The sequence below is a fragment of the Myxine glutinosa genome, chromosome 1, assembly GCF_964187855.1.
Source record: "Myxine glutinosa chromosome 1, kmMyxGlut1.1, whole genome shotgun sequence".
NCBI classification, from domain to species: Eukaryota; Metazoa; Chordata; class Myxini; order Myxiniformes; family Myxinidae; genus Myxine; species Myxine glutinosa.
In genome coordinates this window covers 251,651,460-251,675,040 of record NC_136261.1, presented here as the reverse complement: position 1 = coordinate 251,675,040, position 23,581 = coordinate 251,651,460, and the positions used below count along the sequence as shown (strand labels likewise).

At 41.7% G+C, this 23,581-nt stretch overlaps 1 protein-coding gene across 1 annotated transcript in view; it reads left to right on the top strand.

Annotated features, from left to right (window-relative positions):
- Positions 1-23,298, top strand: part of GSC (goosecoid homeobox) — a 53,946-nt gene extending 30,648 nt beyond the window's left edge. The window contains exon 3 of the mRNA XM_068105466.2: positions 22,294-23,298. Coding sequence (XP_067961567.1) covers positions 22,294-22,476 — 183 coding nt within the window. The 3' untranslated portion in view covers positions 22,477-23,298. The remainder of the gene's footprint in view (positions 1-22,293) is intronic.
- The last annotated feature ends 283 nt before the right edge of the window (positions 23,299-23,581 follow it).

The window sequence follows — 23,581 nt, the reverse complement described above, 5'->3', positions numbered from 1 at the left end:
CTTCAGCCCGAGAGCAGACCGCACGATGCTGAAAGAAGTCTCTAAGGACCCCCAGAATGTCATCACACGACCTACAGGTAGCTCTTGCCACTGTTGATGTCAAAGTGCACGAGTCTACCATGAGAAAGAGGCTGCACAAATTTGATCTACATGGGAGGTGTGCCAGGAGGAAACGTTTGCTGTCCAGAAAGAACATCAGGACAAGACTAAAGTTTGCCAATGAACACCTTGGGAAAGACCAGCACTTCTGGAACAATGTGCTCTGGACAGATGAGTCAAAGGTAGAGCTATTTGGCCACAGTACCAGAAGACATGTTTGGCGAAAACCAAAGACAGCATTTGACCACAGGAACCTGATACCAACTGTAAAGATGGTGGTGGAAATATTATGGTTTGGGGCAGCTTTGCTGCATTAGGGCCTGGGCAGCTCACCATCATAGAATCCACTATGAATTCTTCATTGTACCAGAGGGTGCTTGAGGATAATATGAGGTCATCTGTCGGAAAGTTGAAGCTCACCCGAAGGTGGACCTTGCAACATGACAATGACCATAACATACCAGTAAATCCACCAAGGAATGGCTGAAAAGAAAGAAATGGAGGGTTCTGGAATGGCCAAGTCAAAGCCCGGATCTAAATCCCATCGAGATGTTGTGGGGGGATTTGAAACGAGCTGTGCATGCAAGAAACCCCTCAAACATCGCACAGCTGAAAGAATTCTGCATGGAGGAGTGGGCAAAAAATTCTCCCAGTCGATGTCAGAGACTTGTAGACAGTTATAAGAAACGCCTACTTGAGGTTGTTTCTGCCAAAGTGGGAAATACCACCTATTAGAGCCAAGGAATCAATACCTCCAAATTATCAGCAAAGTCATGGAATCCATCATTGCTTCAGATATTAAATCTTTCCTCTTCTCCAATGGCTTGATCTCTGATCATCAATTTAGTTTCAGACCTGGTCACTCTACTCTGGACATGCTGCTTCTGCTTTCTCAACAATGGATGGAGGTCCTCAACGCCAAACAGGAAATTAGAGCTGTCTCCCTTGACATTTCACGTGCCTTCGATATGGTCTGGCACCCTGCTCTGCTCACCAAACTCTCCTCCTTTGGTATCCATGGAAATCTCCACGCATGGCTGGCGGACTTCTACTCTGGTCGTAGTCAACGTGTGGCCCTGAATGGGTTTCTCTCATCTCCTCCTCCTGTTCAGGCTGGAGTTCCCCAAGGTAGTGTTCTGGGCCCTGTGCTTTTTCTGGTCTTCATCAATGATCTCTCTGACTCTCTTGAAAATCCTCTCTATCTCTTTGCTGACGACTCTACTCTCTGTCGCTCCATTACTCATCCCTCAGATCGGCAGTCTGCAGCCTCCTCACTCTCTGCAGACCTGGACAAAATCGCAGACTGGTCAAACAAGTGGAACATGTCTTTCAATCCTGACAAATCTCACACTCTTACAATGTCTCTCCGAAAGGACCGACTGGACAACCCTCCCATCTACTTTCTCAACAATCCTCTCCAAGAAGTTCTGTCGCTCAAGCTTTTGGGTCTCACTATCTGCCATGATCTTTCTTGGGAAAACCACATTTCCAAGCTGGCCTCCAAAGCCAGTCGCCGACTGGGCATCCTCCGTCATGCGAAGTCCTTCCTTGGCACACCTGAGCTCCTCACCACATACAAGGCTTTCATCCGCAGCTCAATGGAATACTGTTCCCCCCTCTGGGCTGGTGCTCCTGCCTCACACCTTGCTCGGCTTCACGCTGTTGAGGCCAAAGCCTTCAGAATCATTGGAATCTCCTGCGATGTAGTCAACACCGAGGGCCTTTCACTCACTCACTGCAGGCAGGTTGGTGGTCTTTCTGTCTTCTACCGACTCCTCTCCGGCCTTGCTCCCCCAGCTCTCTCTGTGCTCTGTCCCCCCAATATTCCTTCAGGTCGCACAAGATCTGCCTGCAACCCTCTTATGGTTAAACTGCCAAAGTCTAGGCTCTCTGCTCACCTTCACTCTTTCATTCCCCTTTTCTCCCGCCTCTGGAACAAACTCCCCCACTCCCTTCAATCCCACTCCTCCCTCCAGGTCTTTAAAACAGCTGTTCACCACCATCTCTTATCTTCCCCCATCGAAAACCTTGATCTTTTCTACCCCCGGTAATTCACCCCAGAGTCCTTGCAGTGTTCATATGTTTTGTTCCTCTCCCACCTCCCCCCAAGTCCTCCCGATGTCCCTGCTCTCAAATGTTGTGTTTGTGTCCTTCCCCCTCTTCCCCCTCTCTTTTGTGTCCTTCCCCCTCTCTCCCCATCTTGTCTGCCGCTCCCCTTGTTTTTTGTGTTTTGTGTGTCGGTTTGTCTTTTTGTGTGATTAATGTTAGCTCTTTCACGAGCCTCGATCTTGTATACAAAAAAAAAAAAAAAAAAAAAAAGGGTGTACTTACTTTTTCCACATGCGAAATTTGCATTTATGTTTATTTAAATTATACAATGGACTACAAAATGTAAATGTTTCATAAAATTTGTTATATTTTATCACCTTTATCTGTCAATATTGTTGAAATGTACTGTTCTCCCCTATGGGCTGGTGCTCCTGCGTCACACCTAGCTCGGCTTCACGCTGTTGAAACCAAAGCTTTCAGAATCATTGGAATCTCCCGCGATGAAGCTATCTCTGAGGGCCTTTCACTCACTCACCGCAGGCAGGTAGGTGGTCTTTCTGTCTTCTACCGACTCCTCTCCGGCCTTGCTCCCCCAGCTCTCTCTGTGCTCTGTCCCCCAAATATTCCTACAGGTCGCACAAGATCTGCCAGCAAGCCTCTGATGGTTAAACTGCCGAAATCTCGGCTCTCTGCTCACCTTCACTCCTTCAATTCCTCTTTTCTCCCACCTCTGGAACAAACTCCCACACTCCCTTCAATCCCACTCCTCCCTCCAGGTCTTTAAAACAGCTGTTCACCACCATCTCTTATCTTCCCCCATCCAAAACCTTGATCTTTTCTACCCCCACTAATTCACCCCAGATCCACCTTGTTTGTAATTCCAACTTCTTTCCTGGTCGTCCTGGCAGTGTCCATATGTTTTATGCCTCTCGCACCCCCTTTCCCATTCCTCCCCCCCAAAGCCCTCTCCCTCCCACAGATCTCTCGATGTCTCTCGGTTCCTGCTCTCAAATGTTGTGTTTGTGTCCTTCCCCCTCTCTCCCCATCTTGTCTACCGCTCCCGATGTTATTTGTTTTATGTGTCGGTTTGTCGGTTATGTGTCGGTTTGTCGGTTATGTGTCGGTTTGTCGGTTTGTCTTTCTGTGTGATAAATGTTCGCTCTTTCACGAGCCTCGATGTTGTATACAAAAAAAAACAAACAAACAAAAAAAAAAAACAACGAAGATCAAATAGCTGTATGTTGAAATATGTTGAAAAAGTCTAAACTTTACATGGGGTGTACTTACTTTTTCACGTGACTGTATATGGTGGACCGCTATAGGTATGTGTTCCTTCATTTCCTCTTCACTCCTCAAGCTTTTCCTATCTGGAAAGCGTTATCGTTATGGGTAGAGCACGTTTCCTTGCACACCCTCAGAGCACGACCACATAAATCTCCCATTAACTCTCACTTTCCTTCTTTTCTCTCTTCTCTCGAAATAGAGAAGGTACTTTTTATTTTTGGTATTTTATACAAATGTATTAATTGGATATCAAATCTGGTATCAAATGGAGAAGGTTTTTTTTTTTTTTGCAGTAAACGTGAATGAATAAATGTCATTGAAGAATCAAATTGAACGGATTTTATGCCAATGTGCTGCTCCTTTATTCCGTATCCGATCGTGATACGTAGAACCATTGTGCATTTAGCATAAACTCCATATAGATGGCAACTGGCATTTAATTTCCAAAAAGGACCATCTCCATATGTTTGGAGAAAAGAGGATTTATTTTAATTTATTTTGATAGTTTTCATGAAGTATGAAAGATTTTCCAAAGTTTGTCGCACAAATCTCTTTCGAACCTTGTTGAGATCAGCAGTTTAAGCTGGAACTGTCGAGATTTGTTAAAATATGACGACAGTCTCAGCTTCTACTGTTCATCGATATTTTTAGTTTGTGATTCCAATAATACCGTTACCGACAAACACCCTCTTGAAAGAGACTTGTATTGTTCACAGAGGGTCAGACATACGCCTATCTTAAATAATTTAATAACTATTGTGGATGAAATAGTTGAATAAAGCCCTCACAGTGCCATATTAAGGCTGAAGCATGTGCACATCATTTTCATTTCAAGTCATTTTGTGCAGAAAATTGCAGGCCTGTGACTTTAACTTCGATAGTTGTAGAACTATTTGAAACCATATTTAAAGACTTGGTGAGGCAGCTTTTAGAAAGGTTTAGTATATAATTATGGAGCATTCGTATGGTTTTATAAAAGGTAGATCGCATCCAAATGATAATACTGTATTAAAGTTTTTTGAGGTAATTACGTCGGTGGATAATGTTAGTGCAGCAGCGTTAGTTACATCTACCACCGAAAGTGGATGGACGTTATCTTTTCACTCCTGTGCGTCTTTCTATTTGTTTGTCTCTCTGAACAGAATATCTCAAAACGCGATTTAAAAAAATACCTTAGTCCAGGCTCGTATGAGAGCTAACACAAAGAACATAATATAAAAGGAGTGGCAGACAAGAGGGAGAGAGAGAGAGGGAAGTACAACAATAGTAGGGAACAGGGGTATCTGTGGAAGAGAGAGGGCTGGGGTACACAGGATAAACACGATGGACACTGCAGGGGGCTTTCAGGAAAGAAAACAGGCAATTTTAAGTAGGTGAGATTGGGGTGGATTAACGGGGATAGAAATGATCAAGGTTTTGGATGGGAGTAGATATGAGAAGGTGGTGGACAGCTGTTTTGAAGACCTGGAGGGAGGAGTGGGATTGAAGTGTGTGGGAGTTTATTCCAAAGGTGGGAAAAAAGAGGAATGAAAGAGTGAAGGTGAGCAGAGGGTCTTGATTTTGGCAGTTTCACCAGAAGAGGGTCGCTGGCAGATCTTGTGCGACCTGTAGGAATATTTGGGGGACAGAGAACAGACTAGCAGGAGGAGCTAGGCCAGAGAGGAGTCTGTAGAAGATAGAAAGTCCACCAACCTGCCTGCGGTGAGTAAGTGAAAGGCTCTCAGAATCAGCTTCATCGCGGGAGATTCCAATGATTCTGAAAGCTTTGGTTTCTACAGCGTAAAGCCGAGCTAGGTGTGAGGCAGGATCACCAGCCCAGAGTGGAGAGCAGTACTCCATCAATTTGCAGATGAAAGCCTTGTATGTGGTGAGAAGCTAAGTTGTGCCAAGGCAAGAAAGGACTTCGCATGACGGAGGATGCCGAGTCAGCAACTGGCTTTGGAGGCTAGCTTGGAAATGCGGTTTTCCCAGGAAAGATCATGGCAGATAGTGATTCTCAAAAGCTTGAGTGACAGAACTTCCTCACGAAGTTTGTTGAGAAAGTAGATGGGAGGGTTGTCCATTCAGTCTTTTCGGAGAGACATAGTGAGAGTGTGAGATTTGTCAGGATTGAAAGTCATGTTCCACTTGTTTGACCAGTTTGTGATTTTGTCCAGGTCTGCAGAGAGTGAAGAGGCTGCAGCCTGCTGATATGAGGGATGAGAGACGGAGTGGGAGAGGTTGGAGTCATCAGCAAAGAGATAGAGAGGATTTTCCATAGAGTCTGAGAGATCATTAATAACGAACAGAAATAGCACAGTGCCCAGAACACTGCCTTGAAGAACTCCAACCTGGACAGGAAGAGGAGATGAGAGAATTCCATTTAGAATTCCAGAAGTCCCCGACCTATGAGTGGATATTTCCATGGATACCATAGGAGGAGAGTTTGGTGAGCATGGCAGGGTGCCAGACTGTATCGAAAGCACGAGATATGTCAAGAGAGACGGCTCTGATTTCCTGTCTGGCATCGGGGCCTCCATCCATGGTTGAGACAGCAGAAGTTGAGACAGTTATGGATGGATTCAGCCAGAATTGTGTGTACAGGTTGGGTGTGGACAAGGATGAATTCATAATATTTTGGTGAATATCCAGATATTATAATTTTGTAAGCAATTCTTCACCATTGAAGGAGGGGCCCCAAAAACGATATATAGCATGATATCTCAAGAGATTGTGGACAGATTATGACAAAACTTGGTGGATGAGTTGGTTAGATGACCAGAACAAGCCGATTCGATTTTGGTTCAGGTCCGAATCCAGATCCGGCCTATCAGTGGGATACAAAACATAAACTGTTCAGCATGGTGGAGGTATGTGCTCTACTGTGTGCCGTTATATATCAGAGTATCAGCAGCGCAGCAACACTTTCAGAAAATGATGCAACCAGCAGCCACTGGTTTCCATTGGAGTTGGCCTTTGATGCCATAGATAGAGAGTCTGGAGAGCAAGGTGGGATTGCATTGAATGCTTAAGATATATCTATACTCTAGAGAGATGGCCCCGATCTCAGGTCTAACATGGACGGTCTTCATCCTTTTTTGGGAAATAAGAAACAGTATGTCCAATGTAGAGTGACTTTGTCTGCCTCTGAACTGATGATTTGAAATTCATTGGAGAAAAGGAATAATTTGATGTCGACTGCGGTGATGGGTTCCATGACCTTGCTGATCAGTGGAAGTGAGCTGATAGGTCTGTATTTAAGAGAATCACTTTCTTGAACCTTGTAATACAGTGATGTTGGCTGACTTCCAAGCAGATGGTAGATGGCTTAGCGCAAATTATATGGTGAACAGAGTAGAGTAAAAAGAGCACATGCAAGAGCAGCAGAGCAGGTTTTTAGGACACTGTTGGAAATTTACTGGCCTCTTAAAGCCCTGGACAGAAGAGCAAGATAGAAGAAACCAAGAAAGAAGGTTCCACAAGTGGGAACAAGGAAGAGCAATCAGATTGCAGACCCTCACCAGGACATGTTTTCAGTGGTTTTAAGGCTTTTGTGTTAAAACAAATGTGGCGGCCGAACCACGTGACCGATGACGTCACCATTATTATTTTTTCTCCACCAATTTATCCATAGGTGACGCTCAAGAAATTTCATCTAGATCGGATGAAGTTTTGTACTTGTCGAATTATAACACCATAACGGAGGAATCTATGGCATCATCATTAACATACATTTTTCACCACTAGTGAGATACCCGTGCTCAGCACGGGTGGGAGGCCGGAAGCAAACAGGCAATGCAGATACGGCGAATGCTAAAGCATGAAACCAATAAATTCAACACATTACTGTAGCACCCTCAGTCGCACGTCAGACATGGACAGCAAGTTCGTGAAGGACTTCCATGAAAAACGTACCCGTTCGCAAACAAACGGGTACGTTCACGTATCGAAACATCGATCGTGGGACAGTGGCGAATCTGCATATGGCGATCCGTGAAGTTCACGTTTAGAAGGTAGAAACCATCACGGCATGTCGTCATTTACTTAAACTCGATATCTCTTTTTTCATTCCAAACCACATAACTCCAATCACAAATTAATCAGAAAATAAACTTTTAACAACATTGTTAATGTTTCCTTCATTGTAAAAACTACCAAGTCTACAGTTAAAAGGATTTTGAGCCGATAGGTGTTATGGCCTTGGCAAGATCGATGAAGACAGCGATCTGTTAGCGTATACCCCGCCCAAATAGCTATGTGAAATTCTCTCATGTAGAGATTAAACTCACGTCGTTTGAACTTTGGCCGAGGTCAATATTTACTTTTAATGATGTTTATATACGAATTAAAAAAAGAAAATTGGTTTTGGTTCGTCCTTTCCGCATATCTCGTGGGATTGTGAGTTGGAGAGACGACCGTGATGGCGGGGAGGGGGTTGGCATTCTCTCAAGAAGGGATTCAACCCATGTCCTTATAAAAGGTGTTTGTCCAAGGTCACCGAGTCCGATTGGTGCAGCCGATCGGTGCAGCTGTGCAGCAATCGGTGCAGCCATTTGTGTGGCACCCGGGAAAATAACGTTATGTGGGAGTCCAAACCTGAAAATGCTGGAGGCCAAAGCTGAAATTAGAAAAACAATATACCCTATTTTACTCCAGGAAATCCCACGATTACCCACCCAAAATATTGTTGCGATTGGTTCAGCCATTTTTGCAGTACCTTCAAACGGATGGACAGACAGACAGACGGACGGACATTTGGTGAATTATAGTAAGATGGTGAGTTCTTTACAATGAGCCATGTCTCAATTTTTTATATGCAGCGCTTTCGGAGTGGAAGTGAACATTCCAAGTGAGCATTCCCCCACGAAGAACAAGTGAGTGAGAGGTGCAACTTTTTTTCTCGTTTTTTCCAAGATGGCGCCCATACCACGTGACTGATGACGTCATATTTGTTATTAAAATTACACAGGAGGAGCTGCACCTATGGTGAAAATTTCCTGCCAATCGGACCAACGGTTGCAGAAAAAATCATATTTATTCTGTGTGGACAAACACACAGACAAATCTGACACAAGACAGACAAATCAAAAATTGATCAGAGACCGAGGACTTGCCAGAATGTACTTTTTTATCGGCCATTTTGGATTTTCCCGGGTACCGCACAAATGGCTGCACCGATCACAACCTGACAAATGAAAACACACAGTTAAAAATAATGACCTCGGGCAAAGACCTTTTTTATATAAGGACATGGGTTGAATCCCTGCTTGAGAGAATGCCAACCCACTCCCTGCCATCACGGTCGTCTCTCCAACACAATCCCATGAGATATGCGGGAAGGACGACCCAAAACCAATTATCTTCTTTTTGATTCATATATAAACATCATTAGAAGTAAATAATGACCTCTGCCAAAGTTCAAACGATGTGGGTTTAATCTCTACATGAGAGAATTCTACATAGCTATTTGGGCGGTGTATAAGCTAACAGATCGCTGTCTCCATCGATCTTGCCAAGGCCGTAACACCTATCGGCTCAAAATCCTTTTAACTGTTGACTTGGTAGTTTTTACAATGAAGGAAACACGTATTGAGAGTACATACAACATAGCGATTGTGAATGTGACAGCTCTGAGGCGTCTTTCGCTTAGCATCGTAGTGATGGTCAAAGAGCAATCAGAGATTGCAAACCCTTGCCAGGATGTATTTTCAGTGGTTTTAAAGGCTTTTCTGTTAAAATAAATATGGCGGCTGAACCACGTGACCGATGACGTCATCATTATTTGTTTTCTAAACTAATTTATTCCTAGATTATGCTCAAGAAATTTCATCTTGATCGGATGACGTTTTGTACTTGCCAGTTTATGACGTCATAAAGGAAGCACCCATGACATCACATTAACATATTTTATTCTCCATGAAGAGTTCTTTACAATGAGCCATGTCTCAATTTTTTCTATTCAGCACTTTCAGAGGTATAGAGGGGCAATTTTTTTCGGTTTTTACAAGATGGCGGCTGAACCACGTGACCGATGACGTCATCATTTTTTTTTTCTTCACCAGTTTATGCCGACATGGCACTCAAGAAATTGCATCTTGATTGGATGAAGTTTTGTACTTGTCGAATTATCGAATTATGACGTCATAATGTAGGCCTTGGGCCTAGACAGTTAAAAATTGGGCACAGTCTATTCCAGGGCAAGGCAAATATGTGTGAAAGTATGGCGATGCTATGTGCAACGATGTAGATGTAGTACTGCGCACAAACAGACAAACAGACAGACAGACAAACTAGAAATCGGTCAGAGACCGAGGACTTGCCAGAATGTACTTTTTTTCAAGCGGTGTTGCTTAGAAGGGAATCGGATAATGTTTGACAGAGTTATTAGTAAAAAAAACAATTTTGACCTTGAGTTTGTCCTTTCAAGGTCATTCAAGGTCAAAGGTCATGGTGCCAAATGAAATGTCGTATGTGACTTCCTATATGTCAGTAACAGTAAGTGTATGCATATCTCTTGTACTTTTACAGTTATAGTGGTTTGAAATATATTTTAAATGAAAAGTCGACCCCCCTGATTTCACGTTTTGGGTGACCTTGAGCTTGACCTTGGGCCTAGAGAGTTAAAAAAAATTGGGCACAGTCTATTCCAGGGCAAGGCAAATATGTGTGTATAGTATGGCGATGCTATGTGCAACGATGTAGATGTAGTACTGCGCACAAACAGATAAAACAGACAGACAAACCAACCAACCAACATGCTTGCCGGAATCTATTCCGGCAAGTAACAAACAAGAAATATGTCGCGCACAGCACAATACTTGCAAAATCCCTAAAATAAGTTGTTGGCCTATGATTACCTCAGAAATAATTGGTGGTTGAATTCAGTGACATGGTAAGCAAATCCTCTTAACATTTCAAGACAATCAGTTGAAAATTGAGGATTTTAGAAATCTGGCCTATGTTGACCTTTTGGCCTATGTTGACCTAAAAAATAGTTGGGGCCTGAATTCAGTGACCAGATATGCAAATCCTCTTCAAATCTTCCGTTTCCAGTTTCCCGGGTGAAGTTGTGTGTCGTCTGAGCTCGTCCACGTCGATCAAAGTGAAGTTGTTTTTTTTCTCAAAGTTAAGTATTTTGTTTTTGTTGTGTTTGTGTCTACTGTGTTTCTGGTTCGATCGTGTTTTGCTGTTCGTGCACAATTGTGTATTAGTCAGTCTGTTTGATCGTTTGTGTTTTTGGAGCCTGGGTGGACTTGAGGCCTGCCCAGTCGCGTCGTATGGTCTTTTGTTTTTCACGTTCGATCTCTCTCTGGATTTATTTTTTTTCACACCCCACTTTTTTCCCGAACCTCTTACCCCTTGTTTGATGTCTTAAATACAAAAATAATTTTTTAAATAATATTAATAATTACCTTCTCTCCTCGTGTTCTACCCGCCCGTGTCCACATGTTCTTCCCGCCCATGTCCACGTGTTCTTCCCGCCCGTGTCCCTCTCTCTCCCCATCTTGTCTCTTCCTCCCTTTATTGTTTTACGTTTCCATTTATGTTTTTTGTGTTTTATGTGCTAATATGTGTTTGATGTGCTAGCTCTTAAACGAGTCTCGATCTTGTATCCCCCCAAAAAAAATAAAAAAATTTTAGCTGGAAAAACTAGCTGGATCCGGAACCGGATCTTCACCAAAATCCAATCATTTCGTCCTTGTCACATATGCTACGTCTCTGCCAAATTTCGTCCGAATCCGTCCACAACCTTTTGAGATATCTTGTTCACAAACGGACAAACAAATGGACAAACAAACAGACAGACAGACAGGGGTGAAAACATAACCTCCATCCACCTTTGGTGGTGGAGGTAACAAACGGAACCAAATGGAATATCCTCTCCTCTGATGAGGGAAATAAAGAGAAAAGACAAGTACAGATACATTCAAAGTACATCGCCCCAATGCCAAATAAATAAATATCATTTTCCAGCACGCAACATTGCCGGGGTGCCCTCGGCACTTGGCGATGCCACCGTGCAGCACATAGAGATGGTATTGGGAGGGAGAGGTGTACAGTAATTGATTGAATGATTGCATAATTAAAATAAATAAATAATAGTCGTGAAATAACTTATTTCTTAATCAATTGGCTCATAGCATACCTAAACCACCAGTGTTACATCCGAATCTGTAACTTTTTGGAAAATAATTAAATAATTAATTAATTGGGAAAAAATAAATAATCTATTATATGATTGATCAATAAATAATTAATTGATTAATCAATAAATAAAAAATACCCTTTATAGCCAAATCACTTGGTCACTGTCATGTCCAAATATCAGCTTCCTAGCTCAAAAGGTGCCTGAGATATTGATTGCCCAGATGAGAAAGAAAATAAATAAGTACTTAATTAATTGCTAATATTTAAGTAACTAATCAATTAATTGATTAATCAAAAAATAAAAAAAATACTGTTTTTGCCAAAGCACTTGTTCACTATTGTGCCGAAATGTCAGCTTCCTCGCTCAAAGGATGGCTGTGATATTGCCAGCAAAAACAAACAAACAAGCAAATAAACAAGAAAAAAAAAGAAAACAAACAAATGGCGTGAAAACTGAGTACTCCCTTTCATTGAGCGTCATCGCCGGGCCCCCTTCAGTGCCCGGCAATGACGTCATGCATTGCCTGGAGATGGAATGAGAAAGGAGTGGTGTACAATATAATAACAATGAAATGGAGTTAAGAAGTGAGGCTGAATTTGGAGTATCTTAAAACGTGGGGGTTGTTGAAAAAAATGTGCTTGAGGGGAAGTAATGGAGTAATGAAAGAACAGGAGCAAGATTTGAGGAAAAGACACAAAAGAGAGTGGTCACCAACCCATCTCCGATGAGAGAGAGCAATGGACGTTGCTTCGGATACTGCATGGGAGATGCTAAAGATTTTGAGAGCTATGGACTCTATAGAATGCAAAAGTGACCGTTGTGAAGCAAATGTGCCAACCCCAAGGGAGAGCAGTACTCTACTGAGCTATAAACAAAGGCCTTGTAGGTTGTGAGAACTTACGGTTTACTCGGGAAGGATTTGACACATTGGAGGATGCATAGTCTCTGGCTGGGTTTGGAGGCCAGCTTTGATATATGTTCTGCTGAGGAGAGATGGTAAATAGCAGTTTGGCTCAGAAGTTTAAGAGAATAGACATTCTAGTGATTAATCGTGGCAATAGATTGTTGTGTTCATTTGATGACGTGTCCAGAGAGACATGGTGAGAATGTGAGATTTGCTTGGATTTGAAAGACATGTCCAAAGTGTTAAACCAGTATCTTCCCCCATTCCATCTCAGCAGGATTTATTTATACAACCGCTGCTGATGGCTTTTCATCGGGATGTGGACTTTTATCGTATAATGTGGAATAATCTTTGAAGAATAAACGAGGGTATTTCAGAGCATGTAAGACATCAATCATGTACTGTATATTAGGAAGAGTACTGGGCCAAAGATTTTGTCTTGGGTGCACTCCAGTGTCTCTGTATACGCATATGGGAGGATTCCATTGAGAGATGTGTGCTGCTTGTGTGAATGGAGGAAGTCAACAAGCCTGGAAAAAGGTGGCCTTGTATTTCACAGGCAGAAAGTTTGGCAAGCAGAGTGGAATACAAGACTGTGTGGAATGCCCGAGTACTCACAAACAGTCCGGCCCTCTTACTTGAGATTCAGGACCTCCATCTATTGGTGCAATATAGAAGTAGCAACAAGAAGGTGCAATATAGAAGTAGCAACAAGAAGGTGCAATATAGAAGTAGCAACAAGAAGGTGCAATATGGAAGCAGCAACAAGAAAGTGCAATATAGAAGTAGCAACAAGAAGGTGCAATATAGAAGTAGCAACAAGAAGGTGCAATATAGAAGTAGCAACAAGAAGGTGCAATATAGAAGTAGCAACAAGAAGGTGCAATATAGAAGTAGCAACAAGAAGGTGCAATATAGAAGTAGCAACAAGAAGGTGCAATATAGAAGTAGCAACAAGAAGGTGCAATATAGAAGTAGCAACAAGAAGGTGCAATATAGAAGTAGCAACAAGAAGGTGCAATATAGAAGTAGCAACAAGAAGGTGCAATATAGAAGTAGCAACAAGAAGGTGCAATATAGAAGTAGCAACAAGAAGGTGCAATATAGAAGTAGCAACAAGAAGGTGCAATATAGAAGTAGCAAGGTCCAAAGTTGAGTGGCCATGAAAGAATCCAAACCAAGGGTCAGATATCATGGCATTTGAGAAAGAGAAAGACTATGTCTGCTGCAACGATGGATTTCATGACTTTGCTTTGACGGAAATAAAAAATATATTATAACTACAAACTATTCAGTCATTCTGTCCAACATACGGTTATCTTTTTAAATAGTCGCAACTTAACACTCGAATGAAACACTAGATTGAAAGAATTTGGAGGAAACCCTTGAGGCAACCCTTGGGAAACCCTTGAGGACATCTTAAGGAAACCCTTGAGGACATCTTAAGGAAACCCTTGAGGACATCTTAAGGAAACCCTTGAGGACATCTTAAGGAAACCCTTGAGGACATCTTATGGAAACCCTTGAGGACATCTTAAGGAAACACTTGAGGCAACCCTTGGGAAACCTTTGAGGACATCTTAAGGAAACCCTTGAGGCAACCCTTGAGGACATCTTAAGGAAACCCTTGAGGCAACCCTTGGGAAACCCTTGAGGACATCTTAAGGAAACCCTTGAGATGTCCTTGAGGCATTCTTGAGATGTCCTCGAGGCCCCCACAGATTAACGGATCCGAGACATCTCGACATGCTCGGCCACTAGCTAGGCCATAATGATAGCTAGCCTTTAGCTAATAACGGTGCTCAAATGAGTATTTACGCAAGAATGATGTATCCCATTGCCTGTCTGATTTTTCCAGCCATCAGATTATATATATATTGTATATGGATTATTGTAACTTATCTCTTGGGGCCTCGTATGTTATTTCTCTCGGCCATGACTTCAAGTGTGATGTGCGATATTGCCCCAACACCCTTACAACCCAATTGTAACCTTTATTCGACACATTCTAATGGTTGCTAGCATTGCTTAATACTAGGGCATGCCCGTACTATATATATAGGACGTGCCCGTAAGTGCGTGATGTTACCGTACAATGAATGTATCGTCCCGACGCCGCAGCTCGGATGGCGCTGCAGTTAATCGGGCCCCCAAATTCCTCATCGACGATAACTAAACAATATATTATATGAATCGCACCGTACATACCTCCTTCTAGATCTTGTTCTTGTCTTGATATACTCACTCAGGCTCACTCTATCACGACTGAGTCCTCCCAGCTCCTCCAAATGGCGCCCGCTAGCCGCTACGTAAGTCCGGAAGTGACGTCCTCATTTGACTGTCCGGAAGGTCGCAAATCGCAGTTACGATGAATCGCAAATTAGTTTTAATTAGTTTTAAAACATAGTTTAACGGCAACATAGTTTGCCGACGGGAAATAAATGAATACGCTCTCAAATGTGCCATCCGAGGCAGAGTCTGTTCGCCACGTTCGGCACACGTGATAGCTCGCTGCTCTCTGATTGGTTGAATCGTTTTTTGGACATAGCTCGGTAACTACTTCTGCGATTAATTTAAAACCTTGAAAAGGCACATCCTCGGGTCCCCAGCAATATACCTGGCAAGTTTCAAGTATATCGGACCGGTAGTTGTCGAGAAACAGCGGTCACAGACATACAAACATACAAACATACAAACAAACATACACACAGAGATTAGTGGAATTATAGATAGAAGAACATTTGGAGTAAATTGGACGTACTCACACATGGGCGGTGTATATGCTAAGAGTTGCTGGTCCACACACCTACCTTAACTAAAATTTAAAAAAACCACTATAACCTGTTATCCAGTTCCGTCAATTCATGGCCAGCTTCTGGTGACATTCATGATCGGATTTCTCGAAACATCTCCATCCTGCACTGCTTTCTGTGGCAGAGACATCTTTGTTACATCCATTACTATATCCATCCAGCACATACATGGTCTGCCTCCTCCTTTTCCTCCCTCAACCATACCCAGCATGGTAAACCTCTCCATACTTTTGTTTTCTGCATGCATGATGTGTCCAAAGTATGACAGTTTCCCTTTTCGCATCAGCGCTTCTAAGGTACGTACAAGGTGGTCTAATTTATTCAAGCACTGATTTGTTTGTCCATGGAATTTTTAACATTAGTCTCCAACACCACATTTAAAAACTGTCAATCTTCTTCCTTTCTTTCTTCTGCACTGTCCACGACTCACATCCATACATTGCTACTTACTACTGGAAATACCAAATAATTAACGAGCCTCCTTTTGGTTTGTATCGTTACATCTTTGTCTTTCCAGATATTTCTCAATCATGACATTGCTGTTCTCCCCTACGCTAGTCAACTGTGAATTTCTCCTCTATGATGCATTCTCCACTCACTTCAATTTTAGAACCAAGGGAGATGAAACTTTCCACTATTTCCACATGATCGTCTCCCATCGATGAACACATCGATCTTCTCAGTTGACAGGATTTTAGTCTTTTTAAGGTTTAAATAAAGTACCAGCTTTTTCACTTTCATTCTTCATTGTCTGTAGCAGTTTCATCGAATCCTCCTCAATTTCTGTCATTCGCTGGTGGACATAAAATAGACCACTCACCACGGTATCTTTCACAAGAGTAGGCCATTGTGAGCCAGCCACCTTCATGAGATGTTCAGCACACCTGCCATAAGACCGGGGATAAGAATGTGATAGGTGGCCAGCCCAATGAGGGCCCAGAGAGAACAGTGGAAGCTGCTATTTTCATGGTTTTCTTTTTCCAATTCTACTTCATTTAAAAATGAAGATGAATGTTCTTTACTATAAAAATGTAAAATGTAAATTGACATTTGACACACATTATATACATTATAAAAAAAGAAAAAAATAATTTAATTAAAATCATTTAACTATTTTTTTTAATGTAATCAATTAAAAATAATTGTTATTTAATTACCAAAGTACAGTACATTATTTACAAAATTGACATAAAAATGTAAAATGTAAAATGTAAATTGAAATATTCTGGAAATAGGCATTTAAATATAAAAATGCAATTGCTCTGAACCCCCCAACCCAACCCCCAGTACCACTATTGGCACCCCCACACTTATTTTATAGCAACCCCTCCCAATATTCAATTCCTAGTTATTTGTCAGTTGAATATTTAAACTGACAATATATTTAATTTAATATTCAAACTGTCAGCACCCCAATATATAAACGCATATTTCAATATATTTTTCTGAGCAAAATACTTATATTGTTAATTTATTGTCACTTGAGTTGTGTTTTATAGTTCTTGTTTTTTGTTTCTTAGCTTTTAATGCATTATTGTCAAAATTGCAACATCAATAATCACGTTTGAAAATTAATTCCGTGTCGGTGCTTTATTAGTCCCCTACCGGGGTACACCGGAGGGGACTATAGGTTTGCACGCCGTCCCTCCGTCCGTCAGTCTGTCAGTCTGTCAGTCTGTCAGTCAGTCTGTCAGTCTGTCAGTCTGTCAGTCCCTCCGTCCGTCACGCAAAGAACAGTTTTCCGGACTTCTTTTCTAAACGCTTAATGCTAATGATTTCAAACTTGGCACATCGTTTCCTCATGATAAGTTACAGATGAAGTTCGAACTTCACGACGTTTCGATCATTTTTGACAAAGTTATGGCACTTTGAACTGTGGGAATTCTGATAATTCTGATGAGCCTTAACTCAGTGCCATTTTAAGCTTTAATTTCCTTTAAAAAAGATTTCTCTGCAATAATTGGACCGATTGAGATAAAATTTTCACCATAGGAGGGACTCGGTCTGTAGAATATTGTAATGGTAATTATGACGTCACAGGTCACGTGGTTCGGGCGCCATATTGTTTTTCGTGAAAACACGAAAACCCCTTTTTCTCCGCAACGGCTGAACAGATCGAGGCCACACTTTGCAGGCAGAATCGCATTCCCACGACGAACAACAAAGTCCGCGAGCATGACGTCATGCGTCACATGGTTTCAGAGTTATGACGTTTTAAAGCATGAACCTTTAAAACCGAGCCCGTCCCTCATTTTTGATCCAATCGAGGGGAAACTTCACAGATCTGTTCCGCATGTCAGTCTACTAAAATGTGCTTTTGGAATTTGCGATAGCGCACGTGGTTTGGCAGATATCGTTAATTAAACGAAAGTATTTTAAAAATGGATATCTCTTGATTCGCTTTATTGATCGACGTGAAACCTCATACTGTAGTAGAAGTCATGAAGAGTAACAAGTGTGCAAAATTTCAAGATGATTGGATGTACGGTCTGGAAGCTAGAAGTTGTTATTGCGTGAAGAAGAAGAGGCGTCCAGTGTGCGGATTTAATTATTTATCACATGTACAGACTGAAAGCATCGTTGGACATGACCTGTCGCGGTCATTTTAACCTCAAATAAAACTCTAATTTAAGATTTGTCAATAGCTGAGGTATATTAACAAACGAATAAAACAGATTTGGTCAAATTCTGACTTTTTTAACTTGATCGCATTTGACACAGAGTTGTGACAAGCTGAGGAAGAAGAAACCTCGCATTGGCTTCTCCAATGTGCCATAAAAAAATGGATATCTCTTGAATCGCTAGTACCTCAGACCGTGAGTTGGTAATTATATAATTCACACAGTGCAATACGTGCAGTCTGCTCCAGGGAGCGACCTTGCGGGCTTATCAACGAGGCGAGGCATGACACACGTGTCTCAGCATACCTCAGATCAAGTTTGAAAACCAGCATCAACCGTGCATAAATTTGCATATTCTATCATTTTTGACAAAGTTATGGCACTTTGAACTTTGGTAGGGGACATGTATTGCAGCGCAATACTCAGAATGCTTGTTATCCAAGGTTCAGTTAAAGTGGGCACTTTCACAGACTGCAACTAAGCCAGAAATGCACTTTAACTTTAATAACTTTTTTACTCTGTCTATAATTAAGAAACTGTGTTAACTGTTTAATCTGCTGCTTCAAAAGGGTGGATGCCTGACAGGTGGGCCTGTTCCTGAAGGCCTTCACAGCAGGTGCAGGTGTGACACAAGGGTTCTTGCCTCCTTCAGAGTTGAGAGGTTATATTTGGATATATACTACTACTCTGGTACTCTTCCCAAAGGCAGACTCATTGCATTCAAGGTATATATTTATCAGTCACATCAGATACACTCCTCTTCGTGAAGGACGCCCTGCGATTTTTTTATTTTATGTTCACCATCCATCGCTAGCATACGGTTTAATGTCCAGCTTGGATACATTATGAACAAGAAAGAACAGAGATTGCAGACCCTCGCCAGAATGTGTTTTCAGTGTTTTTTTAAAGGCTTTTGTGTTAAAAACAAATATGGCGGCCGAACCACGTGACCGATGACGTCATCAAAAAAATTTTCTCCACCAATTTATCCCTAGGTGATGCTCAAGAAATTTCATCTTGATCGGATGAAGTTTTGTACTTGTCGAATTAGGATGTCATAATGGAGGCACTTATGACATCATCATTAACATATTTTATTCCCCATGGAGAGTTCTTTACAATGAGCCATGTCTCAAGTTTTTCCATGCAGCACTTTCAGAAATATCGAGGTGCAAAAATTTTCGGTTTTTCCAAGATAAGACCGAAACACGTGACCTATGACGTCATAATTTTTCCCCTCCACTAATTTATCCCTAGATGACACAATAAATTTCATTTTGATCGGATGAAGTTTTGTACTTGTCGAATTATGACGTCATAATGGAGGCACTTATGACATCATCATCAACATATGATGGCGTCAATTCCACGTGACCTATGACGTCATAATTATCATTAAAAATTACACAGGTGGAGTTGCACCTATGGTAGACATTTCCTGTCAATCGGACCAACGGTTGCCGAGAAAATCATATTTATTCTGTGCGGACAACAGCCAGACAAACAAAAGGCAAACGGACCCAAATGCAATACCCTCTCCTCCTACGAGGGTAATAATCAATTGATGGTACAAAATCGAAATATCACAAAAAGAACAGATATAATTCGGGACACACATGAATACCGAATATAGACTCAAAACAATTCATACTCAGACCTGGTTCCTTGTTGGCTCTTCGGACTGCTCCTGATGTCAATATATGTCATGACTATGAGGCAGGGAGGGAACTTAAGACTTCCCACAATGCTTCAGCAGGGTCAAAATAAAGTGAAGTGTTTGCATAAACTGATTTCGTTTACAAAGAACAGGAGCTTGTGTACATGTGTGTATAAATGTGGATTCAAGAATGTCCAAATGTGCCCACACTATGTACACGAGCTGCTGCTTGGCCGTATACATTTTTTGAACAGCACGACAGGGTCTCAGACTCAAGGCCCTACGATCTGATGGACCTACCCCCTAAGACCTCACCCTTATCACTCAAGACCCTATCCCCCTAAGATGAGGGTAAAAAAAAAGGTTTGCGGGTAGGGATGTGGGATGATCGACACGACATAGTTGTGCACCACTTGGTTGAAGCCACGTCGGGAAAAATGGGATTGACCATCCTCAGGAAGGCAATTCCACAAACAGGAACAAACAAGAGCAAAGGAGTGGAGGTGCCATGATTTGATCGGTAATGCTCACCAGGGCAGTCCATGGTTGTGTTAATCATTCTTTGAATGCTTCGTGTTGACTTTTTTCGGTGTCTGCAGCCCATGGCTGCTGGTTGCATCACTTTCTGGGGGTGCAGCTGTAGCGCTAATGCAATGCCTCTCTATTACCAGTCCGCTGGTACTCATTTTGCTGACCTCGGAAGGATGACAGGCTGAGTCAACCCACCTGGTGTTAATTCAACGGCTTGATTAAGGGCTCAAACTCAGGACCCGAAGATCTAGGCCAGCCACCTTCACTGCTAAGCCAACACCAGGCTGCGCATACGCAGAGAGGAGTGAGATCATTGTTTCGCTCTGTCTGTCTGTCTGTCCGTGAAACAAAATTGGAAATCATTTCAAACAGGACACTTACTGTTTTTAAGGATGTCATAAAGAACACAAACAACAGTTACAAATAACTAATGTAATGTGTTAGATAAGGTGGTGTAAAAACTGCGGCATCAACGGCAGTAAACTTCCAGAATTGTTTTTTTTCTACAACCTTCAACATATTTATTATATATCAATTGAATTATATATTTGAACATTATAGAACACAAATCGCCTTTTCAGCACTTTCAACCCACCCCTCAACCCCTCCCCCGCCCTCCTTTTATCAGTACATGGGCAAAATATTACAGCATTTTACGTCATCACGACCAATCAAATTTACCGCTTGTAGAGGAGCCCATGTGCCCATGTGCCCATGTGCTTGTTATCTAAAGACAGTATGGGGTAAAGTGTTCCATGAACTCACTAGTTACCCTGCGCTCGCAAAGCGAAAAAGCGGGGTTAAGCATTCAGTTGCATACGTGTGTCGTGTGCCGTACGTGTCTGCATTTTAAAAATTCATTTTCTCGGCAACCGTTGGTCCAATTGACACGAAATTTTTACCATAGAAGCACCTTCACCTGTAGAATTTTTTTAATTCCTAAGTATGACGCCATAGGTCACGTGGTACGGACGCCATCTTGGAAAAACGTTACACTTCTATATCTCCCAAACCGCTCAATGGAACAAAATTGAAACATGGCTCATTGTCAAGTACTCACAATGGGGAATAAGATATGTTGATGGTGATGTCATCAGTGCCTTAATTATGACGTCATAATTCGACAACAAACCTTGATCTGATCAGTATGAATAAAACAAAAATTGCTCTGCAACTGTTAGACCGATGGACACGAAATTTTCAGAATATGTGCGGCTCCTGCTGTATAATTTTTTAAATGATAATTATAACGTCATAGGTCACGAGGTACAGACGTCATCTTGGAAAAAAATCGAAAAAAGGTGCACCTCTATATCTCCAAAACCGCTCCATGGGCAAATTGAAACATGGCTCATTGTCAAGTACTGCCCTTGGGGAATAAGATATGTTAATGACGATGTCATCGGTGCCTTCGTTATGACGTCATAATTCGACAAGTACAACACGTATCCGATCATTGTGAATTTTTTTTCTCAGAAACTGTTGGTCTGATGGGCACGAAATTTTCACCATAGGATTGAAAACCGACCGCATCCCTGAGAATATTTATATGATAATGATGACGTCATAGGTCATGTGGTACAGGCGCCATCTTGGAAAAACCGAAAAATGTTGCACCTGTATATCTCCAAAACCGTTGCATGGAAAAAATTTAAACATGGCTCATTGTAAAGAACTCCATATGGGGAATAGGTGCTGTTAACGGTGACATCATTGGTGCCATAATTATGACGCCATAATTCTACAGGGATAACGCTTTGTCTGATCAGTTTGAAATGTATTGGGCATGATCTATGCAACAATTATATTAGAGAATATAAATTTATGATGTCATCGCTCACGTGGTCTGGCAGCCATATTGGATCAAATAAAAAAAAATGCTCAAAAACAGAAGAGTTGGCTCGCAACAAGTTGACTGCGCAGGGTAAGTATTCTATGAATACCATCTAGTTACATAGGAAGTGTGATACAACCCTTGAAAGTTTGATGTGCATCACGTGATCACGTCACTATGAATTGTGGTATGAGGGAACAAGCATTGTGGGAACAAGCATAGACCGGAACAGCACTTGCCAGCCAAAAGCTCGAAAAAAGGGATCAATCAACGTTCGGACACCATTACCTAATCAATATTTTCTCGTTGCTGTTTAATAAAGAAAGCCTTTGTATTACTGTCCCATTAATCTCATTTGCATCGTGCTTTCCAGGTTTGGTTCAAAAACCGCAGGGCAAAATGGCGACGGCAGAAGCGGGCATCCTCCGTTGACGTTGCACAATCAAAAAGTGTGACCAATGTAAACAGTCACCCAGAGGCGACGAGGACAGAGAACGCACCGGAACCCGAAATGGAGACGGTCCACGGCAGCGACAGTGATGCGGACAGTTTGTGACGTCACAACGCAACACGTGTTCTGGACTTGACGCGATTGTGAAGTCGACCAAGTTGGCATCCAAGAGCCATTTGTATTATTTCCACTGATAAATCCGAGCTTCGATTTCCTTCCCATCTGAACGGGCAGGACTGTTGCGCATTTACAGACCTTCCACTCTCCAGCTGAAATGCAAGATGCATCATCATCGACAAAGATGATTGAAAAGCGCCCGCATCCGATGGAAATGGTGGCAATGGTTGCCCCTCGATGGTGAAGCGTTGCGGGTGATCACGGAAAGTCGTGAACGATTCCACAGTCTATATATGAACCAGGTCCTGGACAGGTCACTCGCCATCTTTCTGAGTCACTCGTCATGAGGATTACCACTGTGCATGAGTTGACCACAGCATGAGCCGTGGAATGGAACCCACAACCAACAAGGCTTCACCCATCGACCCGAGACAAACAAGAGAAAATGCAAATATCTAAAGATCCAATACATTGGTTATTAAACTATAATCATCATACCAGTCGAGAATAATAAAACGTGTTCCGCCTTGTTGTAAATTTTAGGTCCACTCGTCATACATATAAATTTACTGCTGATGTGAAATGTTTATTCTTCTTTGAAGCTTAATCAATACTATGGATCAAAGCACATTGTATACAACAACGTCTGGTTGGTTGCGCAATCAAATACCACAAATTACAACCGTCATGAAAAGCGCATCAAGGTATATGTATATACGGAAGTATAAGTATATGTATATACTGTATATATATATATCCAAGAGTCATTTGTATTGAAATTTGACAAATTTTACAAAATTACAAAAACACCACCAGTATATGTGTATATGTATATGTATATGTATATATGTATATGTATATATGTATATATGTATGTATATGTATATATATATATATATATATATATATGTATATATATGTATATATGGCACATGTACATATGTATATATGTATATGTGCCTGACAGGTGGCTCATTGTCAAGTACTGCCCTTGGGGAATAAGATTTGTTAATGACGATGTCATCGTAACACACATTAACCTGTCTGTGGTACACAAAACAGTTCTGGAAGCAGATAGGAACAAATTTAATTT